This window comes from Oncorhynchus keta, chromosome 7 (genome assembly GCF_023373465.1).
Source record: "Oncorhynchus keta strain PuntledgeMale-10-30-2019 chromosome 7, Oket_V2, whole genome shotgun sequence".
Lineage (NCBI taxonomy): Eukaryota > Metazoa > Chordata > Actinopteri > Salmoniformes > Salmonidae > Oncorhynchus > Oncorhynchus keta.
The window spans coordinates 11,584,509-11,605,571 of NC_068427.1; the positions used below are offsets into that span (position 1 = coordinate 11,584,509).

At 43.8% G+C, this 21,063-nt stretch overlaps 1 protein-coding gene across 6 annotated transcripts in view; it reads left to right on the forward strand.

Annotated features, from left to right (window-relative positions):
• Nucleotides 1-21,063, forward strand: part of LOC118385797 (plakophilin-4-like) — a 121,747-nt gene that overhangs the window by 1,870 nt on the left and 98,814 nt on the right. For 2 of the 6 annotated variants that reach the window (XM_052521968.1, XM_052521969.1), the window contains exon 2: nucleotides 19,733-19,872. In XM_052521968.1, coding sequence (XP_052377928.1) covers nucleotides 19,733-19,872 — 140 coding nt within the window. Of the gene's footprint in view, nucleotides 1-4,096; nucleotides 4,149-11,061; nucleotides 11,235-14,344; nucleotides 14,541-19,732; nucleotides 19,873-21,063 lie in introns of those variants that run through there. The other 4 variants (XM_052521971.1, XM_052521972.1, XM_052521970.1 and 1 more) reach the window with 4 other exon arrangements.

Sequence of the window (21,063 nt, forward strand, 5' to 3'; positions counted from 1 at the left end):
TATGGTATGGACTTGTTTCTTTCTGTGGTTCTCTTCCAATGCTTCTCAATACTTTCTCTTCCTTTGAAAAGTATTGTGCCTGGTCACCAATGGTGTCAAAAGATTGACAACGAATCATCAACAACATCAGATACCTAGAATATCTCCCATCTAACCACGTAGATGGAGCTTTATATTCTACAGGCATCAGTCCATACCTAGTTGCCATGCGCTGTACTGTATATTCTTTGAATTAAAGGTGCTATCTAGAACCCAAAACGGTTATTTGGCTGTCCCTACAGAAGAACCCTTTGAAGCCAGGTAAAACCCTTTTGGTTCCAGATAGAGCCCCCTTTCCACAGAGGGTTCTACGTGGAACCCGAAAAGGGTTCTACCTGGAGCCAAAAAGGGGTTCTCCTATGGGGACCTCTGCAGAACCCTTTTGGAACTATTTTTTCTAAGAGTCTAGCTCACTAGGTGGCGGTGGTGATGTTTGAGGTCATGTTATACTACCAGCCTATACTCTGAGTCTGTGTGAATCCTCTCTCTTTCTCTCTCTCTCTCTCTCTCTGCCTCTCCAAGGTCAGATGCATTATGTGATGCTCCTCGTGATGCACATTACCCAAGCCACCCTCCCAACAGCTGACATCTATTGAAGGAATTCGCTTCATGAAAAATTAAAATAAACATTTATCATGAGGTATTGCAGCAAAGGCTGAATATGAAAACCTTCTTTGTGTGAGTGTTCTTGGTTGGAGAAAGTGGTGTTGCTCTTGCACAAGTGGTCAGGAGGATGTTTTTGTGCAGACCACAATGGAAAACGTCTCATTGGAGTCTATAGGAAATGGAGCATAGCAGCAACAATGACGTTTGTTTGAATCGTGTCCAACCCTTCGAGAGTTGCCATCCCTCAATCTTGCCTGTATGTTAGTATAGATGTAGTCCATTAATGCTCTGTGCTCCTCTGTTATTGTGAGACTGTGACTGTTGACCCTAGATGAAGAAAGCGGCATTGTTTGTGTGATCATGGGAACAACTGCTGCTTTTATAGTCTGAGTCTCAGCAGAAACACAGCCCGTCCACATCCCAAATGGCACCCTATTGCCAATATAGTGCACTACTTTTGACTAGGGCCCATAGAGCTCTGGTCAAAAGTAGTGCACACTATGTAGGGAATAGGGTTGTCATTTGGGAAGCTGGCCCAGACTGTGTGTTGCTGCTTGCAAAAGGCCCTTTTTAAAAATCTGGTTTGTTGTGATTGTTTTGATCCCGCGCTCATGTCAGATGCTATTTAACAGGAACTGACATCAGTCAGTTGAATAGTTCAGCTGATCTTAGATGCCCCTCATTGTTGAATCATTGTGTCTAATTCTGCTCTTTCAGACAGTATGCTTGGGTCACCCTACATATCGGAATAGTTATTATTCAGCCATTTTAGCCCATTGGCCTACATTTCATTTCTGAATAATACCATTATATAAAGCATTGATTATCTTTGTTTTGCGGTCTGCTGTTGGTTTAGTGACATGTATTCAACTATATGTTTACAGGTTATAATCATCTGTGTATTTTTGCTGAGAGGGGGATGTGTATGAATGGATGCTAATTAATTAAACTACTAACAATATTGAATTAACCTGTTGTTCATGTTGGTAATATAATTACAAAAACCACTCCGCTTTCTGCAATTACAAAGCAATACAGTACTATGTAACAACAATGTCGTAATTATAGTTTAAGAGCAACTTAATGTTCAGTGTTACCCATTATTACCTGCCTCAAGCAATCACGTTGAAAGCCTGTCCCCTGTCCAGACAATACCTACACAGTTCAGAGCTGAGAGGGTTGAAATACCAACTCCAGTTAGATAAAGTGCATTTGTTTGTTTTCTCCCCAAGTTAATCTGATTCCTTGATATGTTTCAGATAATAAAGAGTTTTTCTCTCTCATCAGATAATGATAAATCCTACATTATGGATACACTCCAAACATGATGAGATATTGAGTAATATTTAACTTTAACGAATGGCCGTGAGTGTGTATGACTACTGATGAGGATTTCTCAAAACCTTCCCTGTCTTCAACACTTAGCTAATCTACTGCAATGGGTGATTTTTATGGATGTCTCATTAAGCAATAAGGCCCGAGAGGTGTGGTATAAGGCCAATATAGCATGACTAAGGGCTGACTTTGTGCATGACGCAACGCGGAGTGCCCATATACACTCCTTAGCTGTGGTATATTGGCCATATACCACAAATCCCCAAGGTGTCTTATTGCTATTATAAACTGGTTACCAACATAAATAGAACAGGAAACAAGTCGTTTTCTCTCATACCTGTGGTATAATTAAGCAATAATGCACGAGGGGATGTGGTATATGGCCAATATACCACAGCTACGGGCTGTTCTTAGGCACGACTCAATGACGCAAAATGGTTACCAACGTAATTAGTCGAGGGAAACATAAATGTTTTGTCAAACCCGTGGTATACGGTCTGATATACCACTGCTGTCAGCCAATCAGCATTCAGGGCTCGAACCACCCAGTTTATAATGTCTGATATACCACGGCTTTCATCCATGATTGTCTGGGTTTCCATGTGTGCCCTGAACAACCTGCGACAGGTGATGAGGCTCTGTACCCTGCTGAGTCCCCCTGGAAGGACACTCAAGATGCGTCCCAAATGGCCCCTATTCCAGTGGAGGCTGCTGAGGAGAGAACGGCTCATAATAATGGCCGGAACGGAGCAATTTCCATGGCAGCAAACACCTGGAAACCATGTATTTTATGCCATTCCACTGATTTCCGCTCCAGTCAATACCACAAGCCCATTCTCCCCAACTAAGGTGCTACCAACCTCCTGTACCCTATTCCCTACATAGTGCACTAGTTTTGACCGGAGCCCTATGGGCCCTGGTCAAAAGTAGTGTACTGTATAGGGAATAGGGTGCCATTTTGGACACACCTTCAGTCACTCTACTGCCTCTGTGGTTCAGTGGCTGGCCATCACTGAATCATAATATCCATTGAGAATGGGTATCCATCAAGAGCTGCCATTACCCTTCTTTTTTTTTAGGATGCCTCTTTTTTCCGTCAATCCTTTTTCCCCTCTTTCTTTCCATCCCACATGTGCATGGTGTGGTCTGAAGAGAGTTAGCCCAATCCTTGAGGCCAACCACAAGTTGTAGACTAGAGAGATTCCACTGTCAGTCTGTAATATCTATCCCTGTTTTATCACTTGGGCAACAGACTTTTCTGGGAATAGAAGAACTGTGAGCACAAGGTATTTTAATCGGTGACCTTTTCAACAGGATGAGAAGAGATGAACCAACACCCGCACTTGAAAGTTTAGACCATTGACGTCACTGGACTGTGTACAGTATTTGAATAAAACCCACCATATTGCAGAATCTATGCTAGTCCTCTATTAGATGTAAATCCTCGCTTTCATGTATTGTATATATAATCAAGGTGATATAAGGATAATGTCCCACATGCAGTCTGCATTCAGTTCTGCTTCTATGTGTTGTTGGGTTGAGGTACAGTGAAATGATTTGGCGAGGCATGTCCGCTGCCGATCAAACTAGATATATGTAGATACATTCCTGAAAGAGCTCCAGATTTCAGGCTTTGATTGGATCCTGGGCGGCTGGCGATAGTAAAGAACACAAAGCATGTCAGCGCTTTGAGAGATTAGGTGCACAATGCCCCCCCCAGTGAAATAGCCTTTCATAGCCCTGACATGCTGAGTCTGAAAGACCAGCGGCTCGCCGCGCTCCAGACTTCTGCAGTGTGGAGTGGACAGCAGGGAACGGGGGAAGAGACATTTCAGTGTGAATTGCTCCAGATGTTGCTGACTCACCAGACCACAGTCTTTTCTGCCAGCTCTCAACCCTACCTCCTCGACAGGGAGGAGGAGGATGGCATACTGTTGAATATTTCAAAGACAAAGTGCATGTTACCGTATCACTCGGGGGGTTCCTGCTCTCTGGTTACTAGAGGCTGAAGACTGAAGTGGACAGGCCGTCAACCCTGCTGAGCGAGTTGCTGAACAAACGGCCTCCAGAGAATTCAGCAGCAGTCACTGAGCACTGGACAACATGACATAACCTGGCTTGACACTGCGTGATGAATGGACAATTGTTAAGCCTGCTGTCATATCGCCGTAAGTAATACACGTTCAGCTGGGGCCAAAATGGCCAAGTGTTTTGTTCTTCTGGCTAAGATGTGCTTGGAGATGGCTTCATTTTGATGACGGATGTATTTCGTCAGTGTGGTTGGTGGGCCTCATAGTGAACTCTATAGTTCAATGTATCACCTAGCCTTACTCTCCAGTGATATGTTGACTGTTGATGTAGGTTGAGTGAAATACTACAAATGTGGTATCGGATGTCGTCCCAGAGTGGTGCGCAGACAGACACGCTTGGCTGCTGGATTTGGATTGAGGTGGTGGCATCTCCCCTATGTCAGGAACCTATGTTCTCCTCAAGTCATGTGGGCTGATGTCAGAGGTTTATACCGGCTGCCGAGGCTCCAAGTCTAAAACTGAAACCTGATTCAACCTGCAGGATTCCTACGCCTCAACTACTTCCATCATGGCTGTTCTTTTCAACCGCAGAAGATTCACTTAAATGTCAAGCAATTTCAAAGTGCTGTATGTTTAGTAATTAACTTGAGGGAAAGGGATTGAGACATTGAAACTTAACAAAGTTAGTTCAAGTACATGACATTTATGTTGACATTTCATCGAATGTTATTATGTACTTTTGCTGTGGTTGGTTTTAAGGTTTTAAGATCTAGTGTTGATGTTGAGGAGATAGATGACTCTTTAACGGAAGCTCCTCGTCAACAAACAATGGATCAAATTAAGATCCTACGTCTGTATGTCTTGATAAAGTGACCAGGTGAAAACGGACACATTTTGAGACTTGAGGAAATGGTGGGTGTAAAAGAAGCTTTGACGAATCAACATTTCCACTGCTCTTTCTTCTCTTCAGGTTTTTCAATTTCCCAGCACAAAGTGTTGACATGATTCTGGAAGCAGAGAACTGTCCCGGAATAACCTGCAATTTACTCCCGCTGTGCAATGTCTGAAAAAGTTGACACTTGGCAGAGTGGAACTCCACTATAGCCGCTATGCTAACAGCTATATATAATGTCAGGCATTCGACCCGTTTTTAAAGGGCTAATTTTCCGGTGGTGGAAAAAGTATCCAATTGTCATACTTGAGTAAAAGTAAAGATGTGTTAATAGAAAATGACTCAAGTAAAAGTGAAAGTCACCCAGTATAGTCCTACTTGAGTAAAAGTCTAAAAGTGTTTGGTTTTAAGAACAAGAGAATAGACTGACGAGTTTCAGAAGAAAGGCCTTTGTTTCTGGCCATTGTGAGCCTGTAATCGAACCCACAAATGCTGATGTTCCAGATACTCAACTAGTCTGAAGAAGGCCAGTTTTATTGCTTATTTAATCAGGACAGCCGTTTTCAGCTGTGCTAACATAATTGCAAAAGGGTTTTCTAATGATCAATTAGCCTTTTAAAATGAGAAACTTGGATTAGCTAACACACTAACACAACGTACCATTGGAACACAGGAGTGATGGTTTCTGATAATGAGCCTCTGTACGCCTTTGCTGATATTCCATAAAATAATCTGCCGTTTCCAGCTACAATAGTCATTTACAACAATGACAATGTCTACACTGTATTTTGATCAATTTGATGTTATTTTAATGGACAAAAAAAGTGATTTTCTTTCAAAAAGAAGGACATTTCTAAGTGACCCCAAACTTTTGAACGGTAGTGTACATTGCATTCCAATGCTTTTGATAAAAGTACACGTTTCACCTCAGAGCAGTAAAGTCATGCTTGGCCTACATGAACAATTAAAGCCCTTCTCATCGATTCTTTATTACCTCAGCTCAACTACCTCCCACTCTCCAGCCCAGCGCCCTCCCACTCCTCCCGGTGCTCTATAATCCCCTTTCCTGTGGCTTTGCATTATAATCCATCTTGTGTTTAAGAGTTCCTGTTTCCAAGTGCAATTGGTTTGTTCTAGAAAATGTGTATATTAACCTTTGACCATAAGAAGAGCATGGCATTTAGCTCACTGGCTAAAACGTTGTTTTAAAAGGGCAACTGAAGGTGATTGGACTGTTTGTCATTTTCCTCGAAATCTAATTTCCCTTTCTCTACATGGTTCAATGCATGTTAGCCCCCAAGTTGTGTACGGAGCTACATTTTGTTATATTTTTCCTTTTTTGTTTGATGCGAAAGCCACCAAGGAAGACTCCCAACACAAGACGTATATGCTGCTCTGAGTTGGAGCCAATTATGTACATAAACCCTGGATTGCTGTTACTACGTCTTTGGCCAATGAAAAGCTTTGAAGTCGTTGGTCAGACACAGTATTGGTTCTCCCCAGTAGGAGAAGTCCTCCGTAGGAACGTATGGAATTCTACAGTATTTCAATGACATGTATTTAAGTATTTGAAACGTGTATGTTTAGCTCACATAGTATAATTTAAAAGTGTGCTTAAAGGTAATAGAATAGATGTGTCAAAAATGAATATAGACATTAATAAATGTATTTCTAAAGCTTCCAATTTTTATTTTATTTTTTACAATGATGGCGAAGGGCCACGATGGAGGCACAGTGGCTTCAACACAGTGGCTTCAACACAGTGGCTTCAACACTGTGGCTTCAACACAGCACCCCCAATCAGTCATCCACTGTATATATAAATAATTGGTTGGAACGCATCGGTTTAGCTAGCCTCATACACATCTTGTGCACATAAATGCTTGCACATACTTTGACAATCTCTACATTGCATGCCTCATCCCCTCAGTTGGAAAGTAAATACAGTATATACTTGGCCTCTTCTGCTGTGAAGTGTTTGTTCTTCTCTACACATATTTACCTGTCCTTGAGAAGGGTTCTGTTGAAGTGAACGAGACATACAATATTTGAAAGAGAAGTTTACTTGTATATCCGTAATAAAAGCCAATGTATCATTGTGCTGTGCAGGATTCTCTGTCGAGGTGTTGGAGCTCAGCTTTGTAGCTGGCGGTTGTGATCAACGACAACTTTCCCCGCGGTACGGGCACCGCCAGGCAATTACTTCACAGATGAAACGTGACAGGACGTTTGTTTGCGCCGAACCCAGAGAAGGGAAGGAACATGGGGACGGAAAATGCGACCTTCAAATAATATTATATAGTCATTTATTTGATTTGATTTGTGAAATCTACTTCACTTTTCATAGTTTGCTATGACTTAATCTTTTTCTCAGCAACACTGTTGGTATTGTAGAAGTGATTGACAGAACTGGGAGATACAACAATTGTTAAGGTTAAGCATTCTCAAATAGGGGAATTGTGGTTTTGTAGCCTGTTTTCCCAGCTGTGAGTTGAAGGACAGAACAGAACAGAAGAAGACAGGTGTGCTCCCGCACTGCAGGTCAGGGACGCCCACCACCATGGGGCCTGTTTGAAGTGTTAATGAGCTGTAAAGCTACGGGTGCTACGCTAGCTGCGGCACGCTAACCAGCCCTTAATGATTGGCTCGCCTTGGAAGGACCAACTCTATTTGTAATGATAAATGAAATACTTCATCCCCATTTTCTTTATTTTTTGAATGGATTTAAAAATATATATATATATTTGAACTTTTCACCCATTTTTCTCCCCAATTGGTAGTTACAGTCTGAAACTCCCGTACGGACTCAGGAGAGGCGAAGGTCAAGAGCCGCGCGCCCCCCGAAACACAACCCTGCTGAGCCGCACTGCTTCTTGACACACTGCTCACTTAGCCCAGAAGCACCAACGTGTCAGAGGAAACACCATACAACTGGCGACCGAAGTCAGCCTGCATGCACTCGGCCCATCACAAGGGGTCGCTAGAGCACGATAGGACAAGACCGGCCAAACCCTCCCCTAACGCTGTGTCAATTGTGTGGCGCCTCATGGGTCTCCCAGTCACGGCCGGCTGCGACACAGCCTGGGATTGAACCTGGGTCTGTAGTGACGCCTCTAACACCCGCGATTCAGTGCCTTAGACCGCTGTGCCACTTGGGAGGCCCAAATGCTGTTTTCTATTTCATGCAGTTATCAGTATCAACCACTTCATTTGAATGGATGGCAGCACGGTTCTCGGTGACCTCTGTTCATCCACTCTAAATCAGTGCGTATTTAATAAGCAATGTTAATGCAAATCAGCCCTCAGGGGAGATGTTGCCAGATCCAGTTTTACTCGTCTTCTGCCTCAGCCCTCTCTTTATAGGGGATATGCTGCTGGTAGTTTCTACTGATGGATACATTGATGGCCTGTTCCTTACCCGAGGTGGTTCCTTACCCCATAATCTTCTCCCAAGTGTTGTTGGGATGGGGTTTTATATGTCTTTCGTCCCTAGTGTCATCTTCTCCCAACCTACTATAGTGGTTTGATCCTTACCGTGCTGTGTGAGGGCATTGAAGATGGCATCACTTTACGTTAAGACAAAAGGGTTAACCTTTACGATCAGTTGTTTTACACTTTACACCACGTTGCTTTAATCTTTATGCATGTGTAACACTGTAATCACTACAGTAACACAATTTGTTTTTTTTTCATATTATTTCAGGTATTGCTTTGTTATGGCACAGTGGTGGAGTCGAGCGTTTCTTGCTATTACACATTTGGAACAAGGAACAGTCCCCATTCCTGTGGACTGTGTGCCGCGGATAGGACTGTCTTCTAATGAATAAGGTTGTGTTCAGCCGATTAGTTCCCGCTCCCATTGCAGTTCATCATTTCTCTTTGATTGAAGCCAATGGCAGTAATATGTGCTATCACCAATGAGTGTTCCTACTTGTGAGTCCTCAGATGTCTCAGTCCTTGTGAGCGTGTCCCACACGTCACACTATTCCCTTTATAGTGTGCTACTTTTGACCATTAGCATTCGGGACGCATCGTGATCTGCGATGGATGTATGTGGATGTTGACTGGGAGGGAACATGGACGGCAGGACCACTAGCTCGTAGAAACAGCACAGGAACCGGAGAAGGAGGGGTGTTGTGAGGGCTGGCTGGCAGCGGCACGGCTGTGTGATAAACACCACATGTCATTTTCTCATGGTGTTGTAGAGGGGACCTGACACAGCCCTACTGGGCACTCTGCCCATGGCTGGATGGCAGCTGGATGCTGGATGCTGGCCCTGTCAATACCAGGGATGGAGCATAGCAGGAGATAAACAAGATTGATGTGACGTTGATACTTCACCGCCATCATATTAAACGCCCCCATTATATAGTAAGTACATTCCACAATGAAATGTGCACATGAGAGAAAGCACACGCTCGCGCACATGCACGCACACACATGCACACACATGCACACACGCACACACACACACACACACACAGAGAGAGATGGAAGTGTGAGTGACTGTAATTGTTGCCGCTGTCATCCCCCTTATTTCCCCATCTGCTGTGTGAACCTACAAGGATGCCCTGTTGATGAATAGGCAGGCCGCTAAGCTAAAGCTAACGCTGTCCTTACCAGTGGTGTGATTGATCATTCAGTTGAGGACAGTGAAGGCAGTTCATCGGCTGCTTTAATCAGTCTTAAGCGGAAGAAGCAGCTGAGGTGCTGAGCACCGCTCGGTAATTCACTCCAGACAGGTTGCATTGTGGGAGCCAGAACACTGCCAATAGTGGCCCATTGTTATGCTAATGTTTTGTTCGTTTTTTTTTTACATCCTATTTGTTTCTAGTCATTTCGATCATCTTGGTATTTCTCGCTGGTCCTCTCCATAAAATCTATCACATTTCTACCGTTCACATTGAAATGTGGTAACCACCTGATATGGTAGAAATTGAAAAGCAACAGCTATGGGTGTGAGGCAGAATGGAATGGAAAATTGATTCAACTGAATTTATTTCCGCTTTTCTGTCTGAAAGAATAAGTAACTTTCAGTGCGGCTCTGATCACCATTTAATTCTCCTTCTTTATGAGCCGTGAAGCACTCAGGATTACGTGGAGTGGTATTTCTGTTTTGGCTTTGTTTTGCTGCTGTTTTTGCTTCGTCAAATGAGCCTGTCGTGTTCACTCTTGTGGAGAAAATCAGAGCATTCGTCTTGTTTTCAGCTCTAACAGGGAGAATCCTCAGTTGACTTTTGTGTTCTGTCTCAGCGTGTGGCCACCGGTTCACTTCTTCAGAGACTTAGCCAGCCTCCAGAGCCGACGGAAAGGTTGTGATTCTTGAGGGTTTGCAGCTGACTCCATGTTTATGCTCCGTTCCCCTTTAAAGTCGTCTTTCGGTGGGCGTCAGTCAATCAGAGCGTCATTCATGACCCCACTCTGTCACAACATGTTACTGATGACATGTTTCAAACCGCTGATGATCCATTTGGATCAGTCTTTCAGTGAGGCCCGAGGATGCGTTCTCAATGGCACCCTATTCCTTATATAGTAGGGCCGGAACAATACCAGTGTCACGATACTCGTATTGTGGCAAGGAAACAAAACACAAAGTGGATTCCACTCTTTAGGAAAACAGCCCTAATGTTGGAAACAAACATGTTGTCATCCAGCATTCCCCCCCCCCCAAGCTATATCACACACGGTATTTTACCTACAGCAGGTTTGTGTTTTCATTGTTGCCATGGGATACTGGTACACAGCCCTACCACATTATATAGTGCACCAGAGCACAATAGGCTATGGTCAAAAGTAGTGTGCTATAAACAGAATAGGGTGCCATTTGGGATGGATGCAGGGTGAATGAACAGAACAGGAGGAAGTTCCTCATAGGAATGACCACTCATAGTCCTCTGTTTGCAACGCTGCACACTGTAGACATGGATAAAATGCTTGCGCATGAAGTCATCCACTGCGAGTGGTGAGTCCCTTTGGCTGAATGAATTTCATTGGAAGAGGGCTATCTGGGTTCTAAGTTGCGTGTTGTATGGACTGCTTTAGGCTGATCTGGTATGACTGTGTTTCCTGCCTGACGCCTGGCTTATCTTGAGCCAAGCCCATCCCTGTACACACACGCTCAGATTGGCCGGGAGTGAGTTAGATGTTGCAACATTTGTAGGATATGATTCAAGGAGGTGTGAGGCAGACAGAACATCTATAACATCCTCTGAAGATGTTCCTCCCTCATTTGAAAATCCCTTTCAAGTCATCCTATTGAGTGGTCAAGGTCTCAGCTTCTCCACACGGCTAACCTCTGACTTTTATTAAGTCCCACATCACCACGTCAAGAGGTAGGTTTTACTTCTACCTCTGCGCTCTTAGACTGTCCCCATAGGAGAACCCTTTTTGATTCCAGGTAGAACCCTTTTTTGGTTCCAGGTAGAACTCTTTAGGGGTCCATGTAGAACCCTCTGTGTAAAGAATGCAAAAGAGTTCTACCTTGAACCAAAAAGGGTTCTACCTGGAATCAATAAGGGTTCTACCTGGAATCAATAAGGGTTCTTCAAAGGGTTACCCTACCGGGACAGGCGAAGAACGCTTTTAGGTTCTAGATAGCACCTTTTTTTCGAAGGGTATGCGTTACATTGTGTGAATGTGTATACAGTATTATTATATTATTGATCTGTGTGTGCATGCGTGAGAGTGTGTGTGTGTGTGTTTGTGTGTATATGTGTGTGTACGAGTGTGTGTGTCTACATACTGCAGATGCATGCCGCGGCGTGTACGCGCATGCATACGTGTGTGCGTTATGCACGCGGCGTGTGTGTGTGTGTGTTCGAGACGAGCTCCAGCGCGTGCTGAGATTACATTCCTTAGCTTTTGGGGTGTGTCAAACAGAGTAAAGTGTTTTCAGCTGTCGAGCCTGTTCAGCTCAACAGAAAGTCACATGTTTAGGGATCCAATAGTAGCCTTGTGTGTTCCGCTGTCAAAGAAAGCATCAGGTATGTACACACACATGACTCTCTTTGCCATCCTCTTGAATCTTTGATGTGAGGTAAAACCTCAGAATTCGTAAGTCATTTTACTGGGAGATTTTCAAAGGAAATTGAATGACAGAATTGGCTCAGCGGGGTATTTCTGTGCTCTAGGGCCTATGTTGTGAAGCATTTGTGGAGTACTTGAACTTGTTTGTGTACAACACATCCTTTAAAAAAACAGATGACTCTAGTCCTGGCTATCTAAGCATGTGTGTTTTGTCTGCGTAATAGTTTGTGCTGGGGCTTTCAGAATACGTCTTTGACAACTACTTGGTAAGAAATATGTTGCAGTCTTGCTATAGCCTGGATAAATGCTTTATTTTGGCCCGAGATACAATTATAATGAATGTCTTTGTTCTTTTTTTTTTTTGGGGGGTTCTTTATCAGTGCTGAAATATGGCATCAGCCTCACTTTAGTGATGTCTGAAATGGCAACTCGAGACCATTAATATCACTTTTATTTAGCTAAGTCAATATGCTATTTGAAAGAGGCAATTAAGCATTGTGGGTCTTTGGGGACATTACAGCGGCTGCTTTGTGCTGTGTAATGGAGGTCTCTTCATGTTCCATGCTGACCTGGCTGGCGGGTCATTGCACATGGCTAAGGCACCAATCAGTTGACTTATAGAGGAGTTAATTATGCCCCCCCCCCCTTGTCCTCACGCCGGCTTAAGAAGTCCAGAGGAATGAATGATAGGGGGGGGGGGGGTTGCCCTGTTGCTGGTCCAATTAGCACCCTTATGGGGAAAACCACATGAATGTCAGGTGATGACATGCGATCTAACGTGAAGTGAATGTGATGAGATGTAAAGCAACAGGTGGTAACGTGAAACTACACATGTGAAAACATGTCACCACATGTGAAGTGTTCCAAAAACATGTGAAATTCCCCTTGAAATCATGTGGCTTTCCACACGTGAAATCATGTGGTTGATCCGTAAGCCACAGATAGAGACAGATATTTAATTTAGACAGATGTGTGTTTCCATAGACGTTTAAACACCTTACCTAATTTAGTATTGAAAGTAAGGGGAGCACCATATTGCGGTAGGCTTTCATTCCAATTACTGTGAGTAGCAGGCTTGAGGCAGCTCACAACTCTATTTGCACTGTGCATTTCCCAGGCTTTTAACTTGAAGACTGCTGCTCTGCTGAGACGTTCTGCCTCTGAAATCCAGGCTGATGTATAATTATATCTGAGCTCTGGTTTTCCCCTCCACGTTTCTTTGTTCAACAAATGTGACCCGGTTAATTTGGGTGTCAGTCAGCCTTATGAAGCCTTCTTCTCCGCAGTTCTTCCCTTCGTTGACTAACGTTCCAATGTGTATTTTGACCTGGTATTTTGACCCAGGTGACGAGAAGGGGGTTGTCTACAGTTTGTAGATGGGTAATGAACGGTGAAGGGATATGCCTGTCTGCCACTATGTTTTTTTGTTGTTGCTTTTCTGTGCTCCCTGGGGAGGACGCGAGGCAGGAGGCACAGCTTCTATTTCGATTGCATAACAGAAGCTTAGAAGAGTGGCTGCACTATGAGGTCACTGACTGGACTACTAGACCATGTGACCTGATTGGCATCGGTGGGAATTACGTGGGGTCAGGCGAAACGGTTTCTTGGCAGAGCGAGAGATGCTGAGGATTTTAATAGCTTAGGAAAAAGATTTTGGATTTGACTTGTCAAGGCTCCTTGGCCGAGTAGCCAGTTGGTAGCAGGCTAATAATGTTTACAAATGCTCATTGTTTTGTTGATTCCATGACCCTTGGGGCACTTCCAGCTCCAGTTTATATCATGTGCCCAGTAGATGGTGGGAAGAGGTCGAATTAGCCCAGTGTTTTGGCCAAAAGAAATGGATAAGCTGACCAGGGGTCAGTTGTGTGCGTAAGTGTGCGTGCGCGCGAGGCTGTCCGTCCCTGTCTTTCTGCCTGTGTAAATGGGGGGATGTCACCTAGGGAAAGCTCTTTACTCCAGACAGATTAATTTTTTGCCATGGTGTGTTTTGACTCACACAGAAGGCACAATAATCCTCACTAGATATTGAGTCCCACTGGAAGTCCTAAAAGTCTGTGTGTTTTATTGACCATGTTTATGTCTTGGGCTTAAACCAGAGGAAATGACCAGGTTCATAATGACATGGGCCCGTCTATTTGTTCTGTGTAACTTAACCTGGATCCTGTGAACTCCTCTGGTATTGTCTCGGAGGCATTATCCTAATTATGGCATTTAAAGCCGCGCTGATTGCATTTGACTCCATGTGCATTATGGGTACTTGGCAGGCAGCCTCTAGCTGGGCTTTGAAATTACCAGACGCCAAATAACACCTACAGAGACCTGATGCACAGGAGTATTTTTTTTTTTTTTTTTTACAAAGGCACTAGTTCATTCAGGTGTTTTTTCTTTCTTTCTTTCTTCTCGTCTCGGTTTGAAGGAAAACAACAGAGGTAATCCTGAAGAACCTGCCGGGTCAGCAGCGCCACTCTAACTGCCAGGTAGTAGCCGGGGTAGTGTGCAGCAGAGCTGTTGTATGTACTACACTCTCTGGAGCCTGATTTGGGAGCAGCCGAGAACCCCGAGCTGAGAGGAGTTAAGTACTCCTGTCCCAGATAGGATGGGGAATTTCAGAGGTAAGCTACGATACAAATCATCATTTTCCTTTTGCTTCCGGGGGACCCGCGGATTTGGTTTGCCGAAGCACATTTGTTTTCTGAGAGTGTGTATTTTTACCCCCACTCTGCTCGGGTGGGCAGTTTCCCAACCTTTAATTTATTTTCAAGGAAATGTGTCATGAGTCGTATTGCATTGCCTCAGTCTTCCTGCGTTTCACTCTGAATTTATGGCGTTGGCTTTGGTTGTACTCATCTGTTTGTTGGAGAGTTATGTTATATGTTCTCCGTAAAAAGTAATGCTATTCATTTCAAGAGCGCTGCTGCATGTAAAGTGCATTCTGAAAGTATTCAGACTAGAGGTCGACCGATTATGATTTTTCAGAGCCGATACCGTCACCGATTATTGGAGGGCCAAAAAAAAAAGCCGATACCGATCAATCTGCCGATTTAAAAAAAAAATGTATTTGTAATAATGACAATTACAACAATACTGAATGAACACTTATTTTAACTTAATATAATACATCAATAAAATCAATTTAGCCTCAAATAAATAATGAAACATGTTCAATTTGGTTTAAATAATGCAAAAACAAAGTGTTGGAGAAGAAAGTAAAAGTGCAATATGTGCCATGTAAGAAAGTTCCTTGCTCAGAACATGAGAGCATATGGAAGCTGGTCGTTCCTTTTAACATGAGTCTTCAATATTCCCAGGTAAGACGTTTTAGGTTGTAGTTATTATAGGAATTATGGGACTATTTCTCGCACTTTAGTATTGCTAGTGTAACAGTATAGCTTCCGTCCCTTTCCTCGCTCCAACCTGGGCTCGAACCATGAACACATTGACAACAGCCACCCTCGAAGCAGTGTGACCCATCGCTCCACAAAGGCAGCGGCCCTTGCAGAGCAAGGGGAACAACCACTCCAAGTCTCAGAGCGAGTGACGTTTGAAACGCTATTAGCGCGCACCCTGCTAGCAAGCTAGCCATTTCACTTCGGTTACACCAGCCTCATCTCGGGAGTTGATAGGCTTGAAGTCATAAACAGCTCAATGCTTGAAGCACAGCGAAGAGCTGCTGGCAAAACGCACAAAAATGCAGTTTGAAGGAATGCTTACAAGCCTGCTGCTGCCTACCACCGCTCAGTCAGACTGCTCTATCAAATCATAGACTTAATTATAACATAATAACACACAGAAATACGAGCCTTAGGCCATTAATATGGTCGAATCCGGAAACGTATTCTTTCAGTGAAATACGGAACCGTTCCGTATTTTATCTAACGGGTGGCATCCATAAGTCTAAATATTCCTGTTACATTGCACAATCTTCAATGTTATGTCATAATTACGTAAAATTATGGCAAATTAGGCGGCCCAAACGGTTGCTTATACCCTGACTCTGCGTGCAATGAACGCAAGAGAAGTGACACGATTTCACCTGGTTAATATTGCCTGCTGACCTGGATTTCTTTTAGCAAAATATGCAGGTTTAAAAATATATACTTCTGTGTATTGATTTTAAGAAAGGCATTGATGTTTATGGTTAGGTACAGTCGTGCAACAAATGCGCTTTTGTTAAATCATCCCACGTTTGGCGAAGTTGGCTGTCTTTGTTAGGAAGAAATAGTCTTCACAGAGTTCGCAACGAGCCAGGTTAGCAGGCAATATTTACTAAATATGCAGGTTTAAAAATATATACTTGTGTATTGATTTTAAGAAAGGCATTGATGTTTATGGTTAGGTACACATTGGAGCAAGACAGTCCTTTTTCGTGAATACGCACCGCATCGATTATATGCAATGCAGGACACTCTAGATAAACTAGTAATATCATCAACCATGTGTAGTTAACTAGTGATTATGATTGATTGATTGTTTTTTATAAGATAAGTTTAATGCTAGCTAGCAACTTACCTTGGCTTCTTACTGCATTCGCGTAACAGGCAGTCTCCTTCTGGAGTGCAATGTAATCAGGTGGTTAGAGCGTTGGACTAGTTAACTGTAAGGTTGCAAGATTGAATCCCCGAGCTGACAAGGTAAAAATCTGCCATTCTGCCCCTGAACAAGGCAGTTAACCTACCGTTCCTCGGCTGTCATTGAAAATAAGAATGTGTTCTTAACTGACTTGCCTAGGTAAATAAAGGATAAATAAAGGTGTAAAAATCAAATGAAAATCGGCCAAATCGGTGTCCAAAAATACCGATTGTTATGAAAACCTGAAATCGGCCCTAATTAATCCTCCATTCCGATTAATCGGTCAACCTATAATTCAGACCCCTTCACTTTTTCTACATTTTATTACGTTACAGCCTTATTCTAAAATGGATTCAATCATTTCCCCCCTCTTTAATCTACACACAATACCCCGTAATGACAAAGCAAAAACAGGTTTTAATACATTTTGTATAAAAAAATGAAAAACTGATATCACATTTACTTAAGTTTTCAGACCCTTTACTCAGTACTTTGTTGAAGCACCTTTGGCAGCAATTACAGCCTCAAGTCTGATTGGGTATGACACTACAAGCTTGGCACACCTGTATTTGGGGAGTTTCTCTAATTCTTCTTTGCAGATTCTCTCAAGCTCTGTTGTGTTGAATGGTGAGCATCTCTGCACAGCTATTTTCAGGTCTCTCCAGAGATGTTTGAACGGGTTCAATTCCGGGCTCTGGTTGGGCCACTCAAGGACATTCAGATACTTGTCCCAAAGCAACTCCTGCATTGTCTTGGTTGTGTGCTTAGGGTTGTTGTACTGTTGGAAGGTGAACCTTCGCCCCAGTCTGAGGTCCTGAGCTCTTTGGAGCAGGTTTTCATCAAGGATCTCTCTACTTTGTATCCTTTCATCTTTCCCTCGATCCTGACTAGTCTCCCAGTCCCTGCCACTGAAAAACATCCCCACAGCATGATGCAGCCACCACCATGCTTCACCGTAAGGATGGTATTGGCCAGGTGATGAGGGGTGCCTGGTTCCCTCCAAATGTGACACTTGGAATTCAGGCCAAAAAGTTCAATCTTGGTTTCATCAGACCAGAGAATCTTGTTTTTCATGGTCAGAGTCCTTTAGGTGCCTTTTGGCAAACTCCAAGCGGGCTGTCATGTGCTCTTTTACTAAGGTGTGGCTTCCGTCTGGCCTCTCTACCATAAAGGCCTGATTGTCAGAGTGCTGCAGAGATGGTTGTCCTTCTGGAAGGTTCTCCCATCTCCACAGAGGAACTTTGTGCACTGTCAACTGTGGGACCTTATATAGACATGTGTGTGCCTTTCCAAATCATGTCCAGTCAATTGACCAATCAACATCTCAATAGAAACAGGATGCACCTGAGCTCAATTTCGAGTCTCATAGCAAAGAGTCTGAATAATTCAGTAAAAATTTATTTAAAAAAATTTGTAATACATTTGCAAAAATGTCTTAAAACCTGTTTTTGCTTTGTCATTATGGGGTATTGTGTGTAGATTGACGAGAAAAATATATAATTTAATCCATTTTAGAATATGGCTGTAACGTAAAGTGATGGCGTCTGAATACTTTTCGAATGCACTGAACATGCACACTGTACATGCACAAAGGCCATTCCAGATACTTTGTCTGTGGTGACAAAAGCAGACTTGTTTTTCTCACTGACAGGGACATGCGAGCTGAATGGCATTCTCTCTAATCCTTTCCATAGTATAGGGTTTCAACAGAAACCGACTGAGCCCTGACTACTCTTGCTGGGTTGGTCTCTTCTGCCAGTTTAAAAAAAAAAATCCCGGACAATGCTGTCTTTTTTTGCTCTTGTTTTTGTAACTGTCTTGACTCGGGGAGCAGGGAGAAGGAGCACACTCAAATTGAAACTGCAACTCTCTAGTTTCTTGTCACTGCTCTATTTCATAGAAACTAATGACAAGAGATTCTCCTTGGGACAAAAGAGTGTGTAACAACTAGGGGGGAAAACTGCTTTCCTCTGTTTGACACATTTCTGTAACCCTGCTACCAACATGCCTGCTTGTAGTAATACCCCATGTCTGCCTTCATTAACCAGACACGTGATCCGATCAGCTGTCACCATGAAATACTCACGCCTCTGTGTGGTGACAAAATGCTAGAATACCACGGGGTCACATATCGGCCGAATGTCTGGGGGACCTACCACACGTAGCAGGGCTAGCCTGGCTAGTCTTCGCAGGACAGGAGCTTCCCATCCAGGGCCTGTGTGTCTCTAATGTAAACAGCCCAGTGATCCTCTCTGCTGGCTGGCTGGCTGGCTGTCAGACTGTGTTAACTGATTCATGTACTTGATATGTTGTGGTGTGTGTGCGCCTCCAGTAGTAATGTACTTCATAACTTTAATAGTGTATGGCACTTTTGGCATAATACGCCAGAACGACTCCACCAATCACCAGCTGACTACCATAATGAATGAGGTATATTAAAAGAGACAGTTTCATGGAGGTCTTATTGAGTTATGCTGGGAGGGGTGGTGCTCTGGTTGGTGTAAAGATATTGTTTAATGACGCTTTCCAGAAGCCAATATCTGGGCAGAAATTGACCGGCATTGGCCCTGGTGCTTAACCATCCTGTCTGGCTCAACAGGCTCCTTCAGGTAAATATTAATCAAGACCGGCCTTCCCATACATTCCCCTGGTGTTTGGCCTGTCAACAATTATAATGAAGGCCACAACTACTTGCGCTCAGACTTTTTCATTTCACTCCTGTCGCCCAGGAGCGAGGTAAGAAGAAGAACGTGTTATCTCTTCCTTACGTGTTTTCCTATATGGTGCCGCCGCACACTCAGGGAATTGTGGGAAGTCAAATTTCCTTTTTGGACACTTGAAGATGTTGTGTGTTTGTCTGGGTTGTTTTTTTGTTTCTTTTAATGAGTTTGACACATCATCACTGAAGTTATTTGTTGCGTTAAGTCCATATGGAATTGACTCGCTGGCTGTCTATCTTTGGAATGATCCATCTGGCATGCGTGGGTGTGTCTATGTGTGTGTTAGCTTACTGTTTTAGTATTGTCAGTGAATATATGACCAGATTGTGTACTAAGTCTGCTTGGTGGGTTCTGTGCACACTTGCGTGCTTGTGTGTCTTATTGTATCTATCGACTGTGCCAATGGTCTTTGGATGGTATGGTCGTGTGTAGTGTGCACGCAACGACACACATATGTCCACATGTATGTGCCACGAGGACCATGTTGGGTGACCAGATTGTTTGTGTCCCTACAGGAGGAATGCCAGCTCCTGAGCAGAGCCCAGTGACGGAGGAGGGGCTTCTGCTGACCATCAGAGAGGGAACCCAACACACCAACAGGAACATGGAGGCTGACACCACTGCCAACAACATTCTGGCCTCCGTCAAAGAGCAGGTACAGCAAATCCAATTTACATTTACATTTAAGTCATTTAGCAGACGCTCTTATCCAGAGCGACTTACACATTGGTGCATTCACCTTATGACATCCAGTGGAACAGCCACTTTACAATAGTGCATCTAAATCTTTTAAGGGGGGTGAGAAGGATTACTTTATCCTATCCTAGGTATTCCTTAAAGAGGTGGGGTTTTAGGTGTCTCCGGAAGGTGGTGATTGACTCCGCTGTCCTGGCGTCGTGAGGGAGTTTGTTCCACCATTGGGGGGCCAGAGCAGCGAACAGTTTTGACTGGGCTGAGCGGGAACTGTACTTCCTCAGTGGTAGGGAGGCGAGCAGGCCAGAGGTGGATGAACGCAGTGCCCTTGTTTGGGTGTAGGGCCTGATCAGAGCCTGGAGGTACTGAGGTGCCGTTCCCCTCACAGCTCCGTAGGCAAGCACCATGGTCTTGTAGCGGATGCGAGCTTCAACTGGAAGCCAGTGGAGAGAGCGGAGGAGCTGTACCTGCTCTTTAGCAGTGGTGCAATATGGTAGGTGTGACACCTATCCAATGGAACCTATCTTACTGTATCATTGCACAGAGCAGGTACAGGAACTTCCAAAACATCTATCATGCTACAATCACTCGACAGACTATGTGAACATAAATTATACCGAGGCTCTGTCTTTATACTATGAGTACCGATTGATAACGAGCAGCAACAGTTGCTGAGGTTTTTTCTCACTGGTTATTTGGAAAAATCCCGATTTCGCAGGTGTTAGCATCTTACGAAGGGGAGGTGACATTTGGTCCGTACACTTGCCAAGAGAGCGGGAGCGGAGCTCTTCGTTCCGGTTCCGATCCTCATTCTAGTATCTCTTCTCTTAACATGTACAGACCAAGACCTTAATCGAGTGTCTGACCGATTACGCAAGACTTTAGTTCTGGGTTACCCGAGATTACTCAACTTCCATAACATCTCTCAAACGGTATCCCTGCCCATAGTGCCCAAAAAACACCTGCATCATTCCCTGCCACAGAGCAGGTACACAAACCTCTGTCACACCTCTCACACTGTAACACAGCCCGATAGAAGGTACACAAACCTCTGTCACACCTACCATATTGCACCACTGCTAAAGAGCAGGTACAGTCAGGCTGTACTTTATCCCTGCACTCTTAGACACACCCACGCTGTATCAACAGTGGT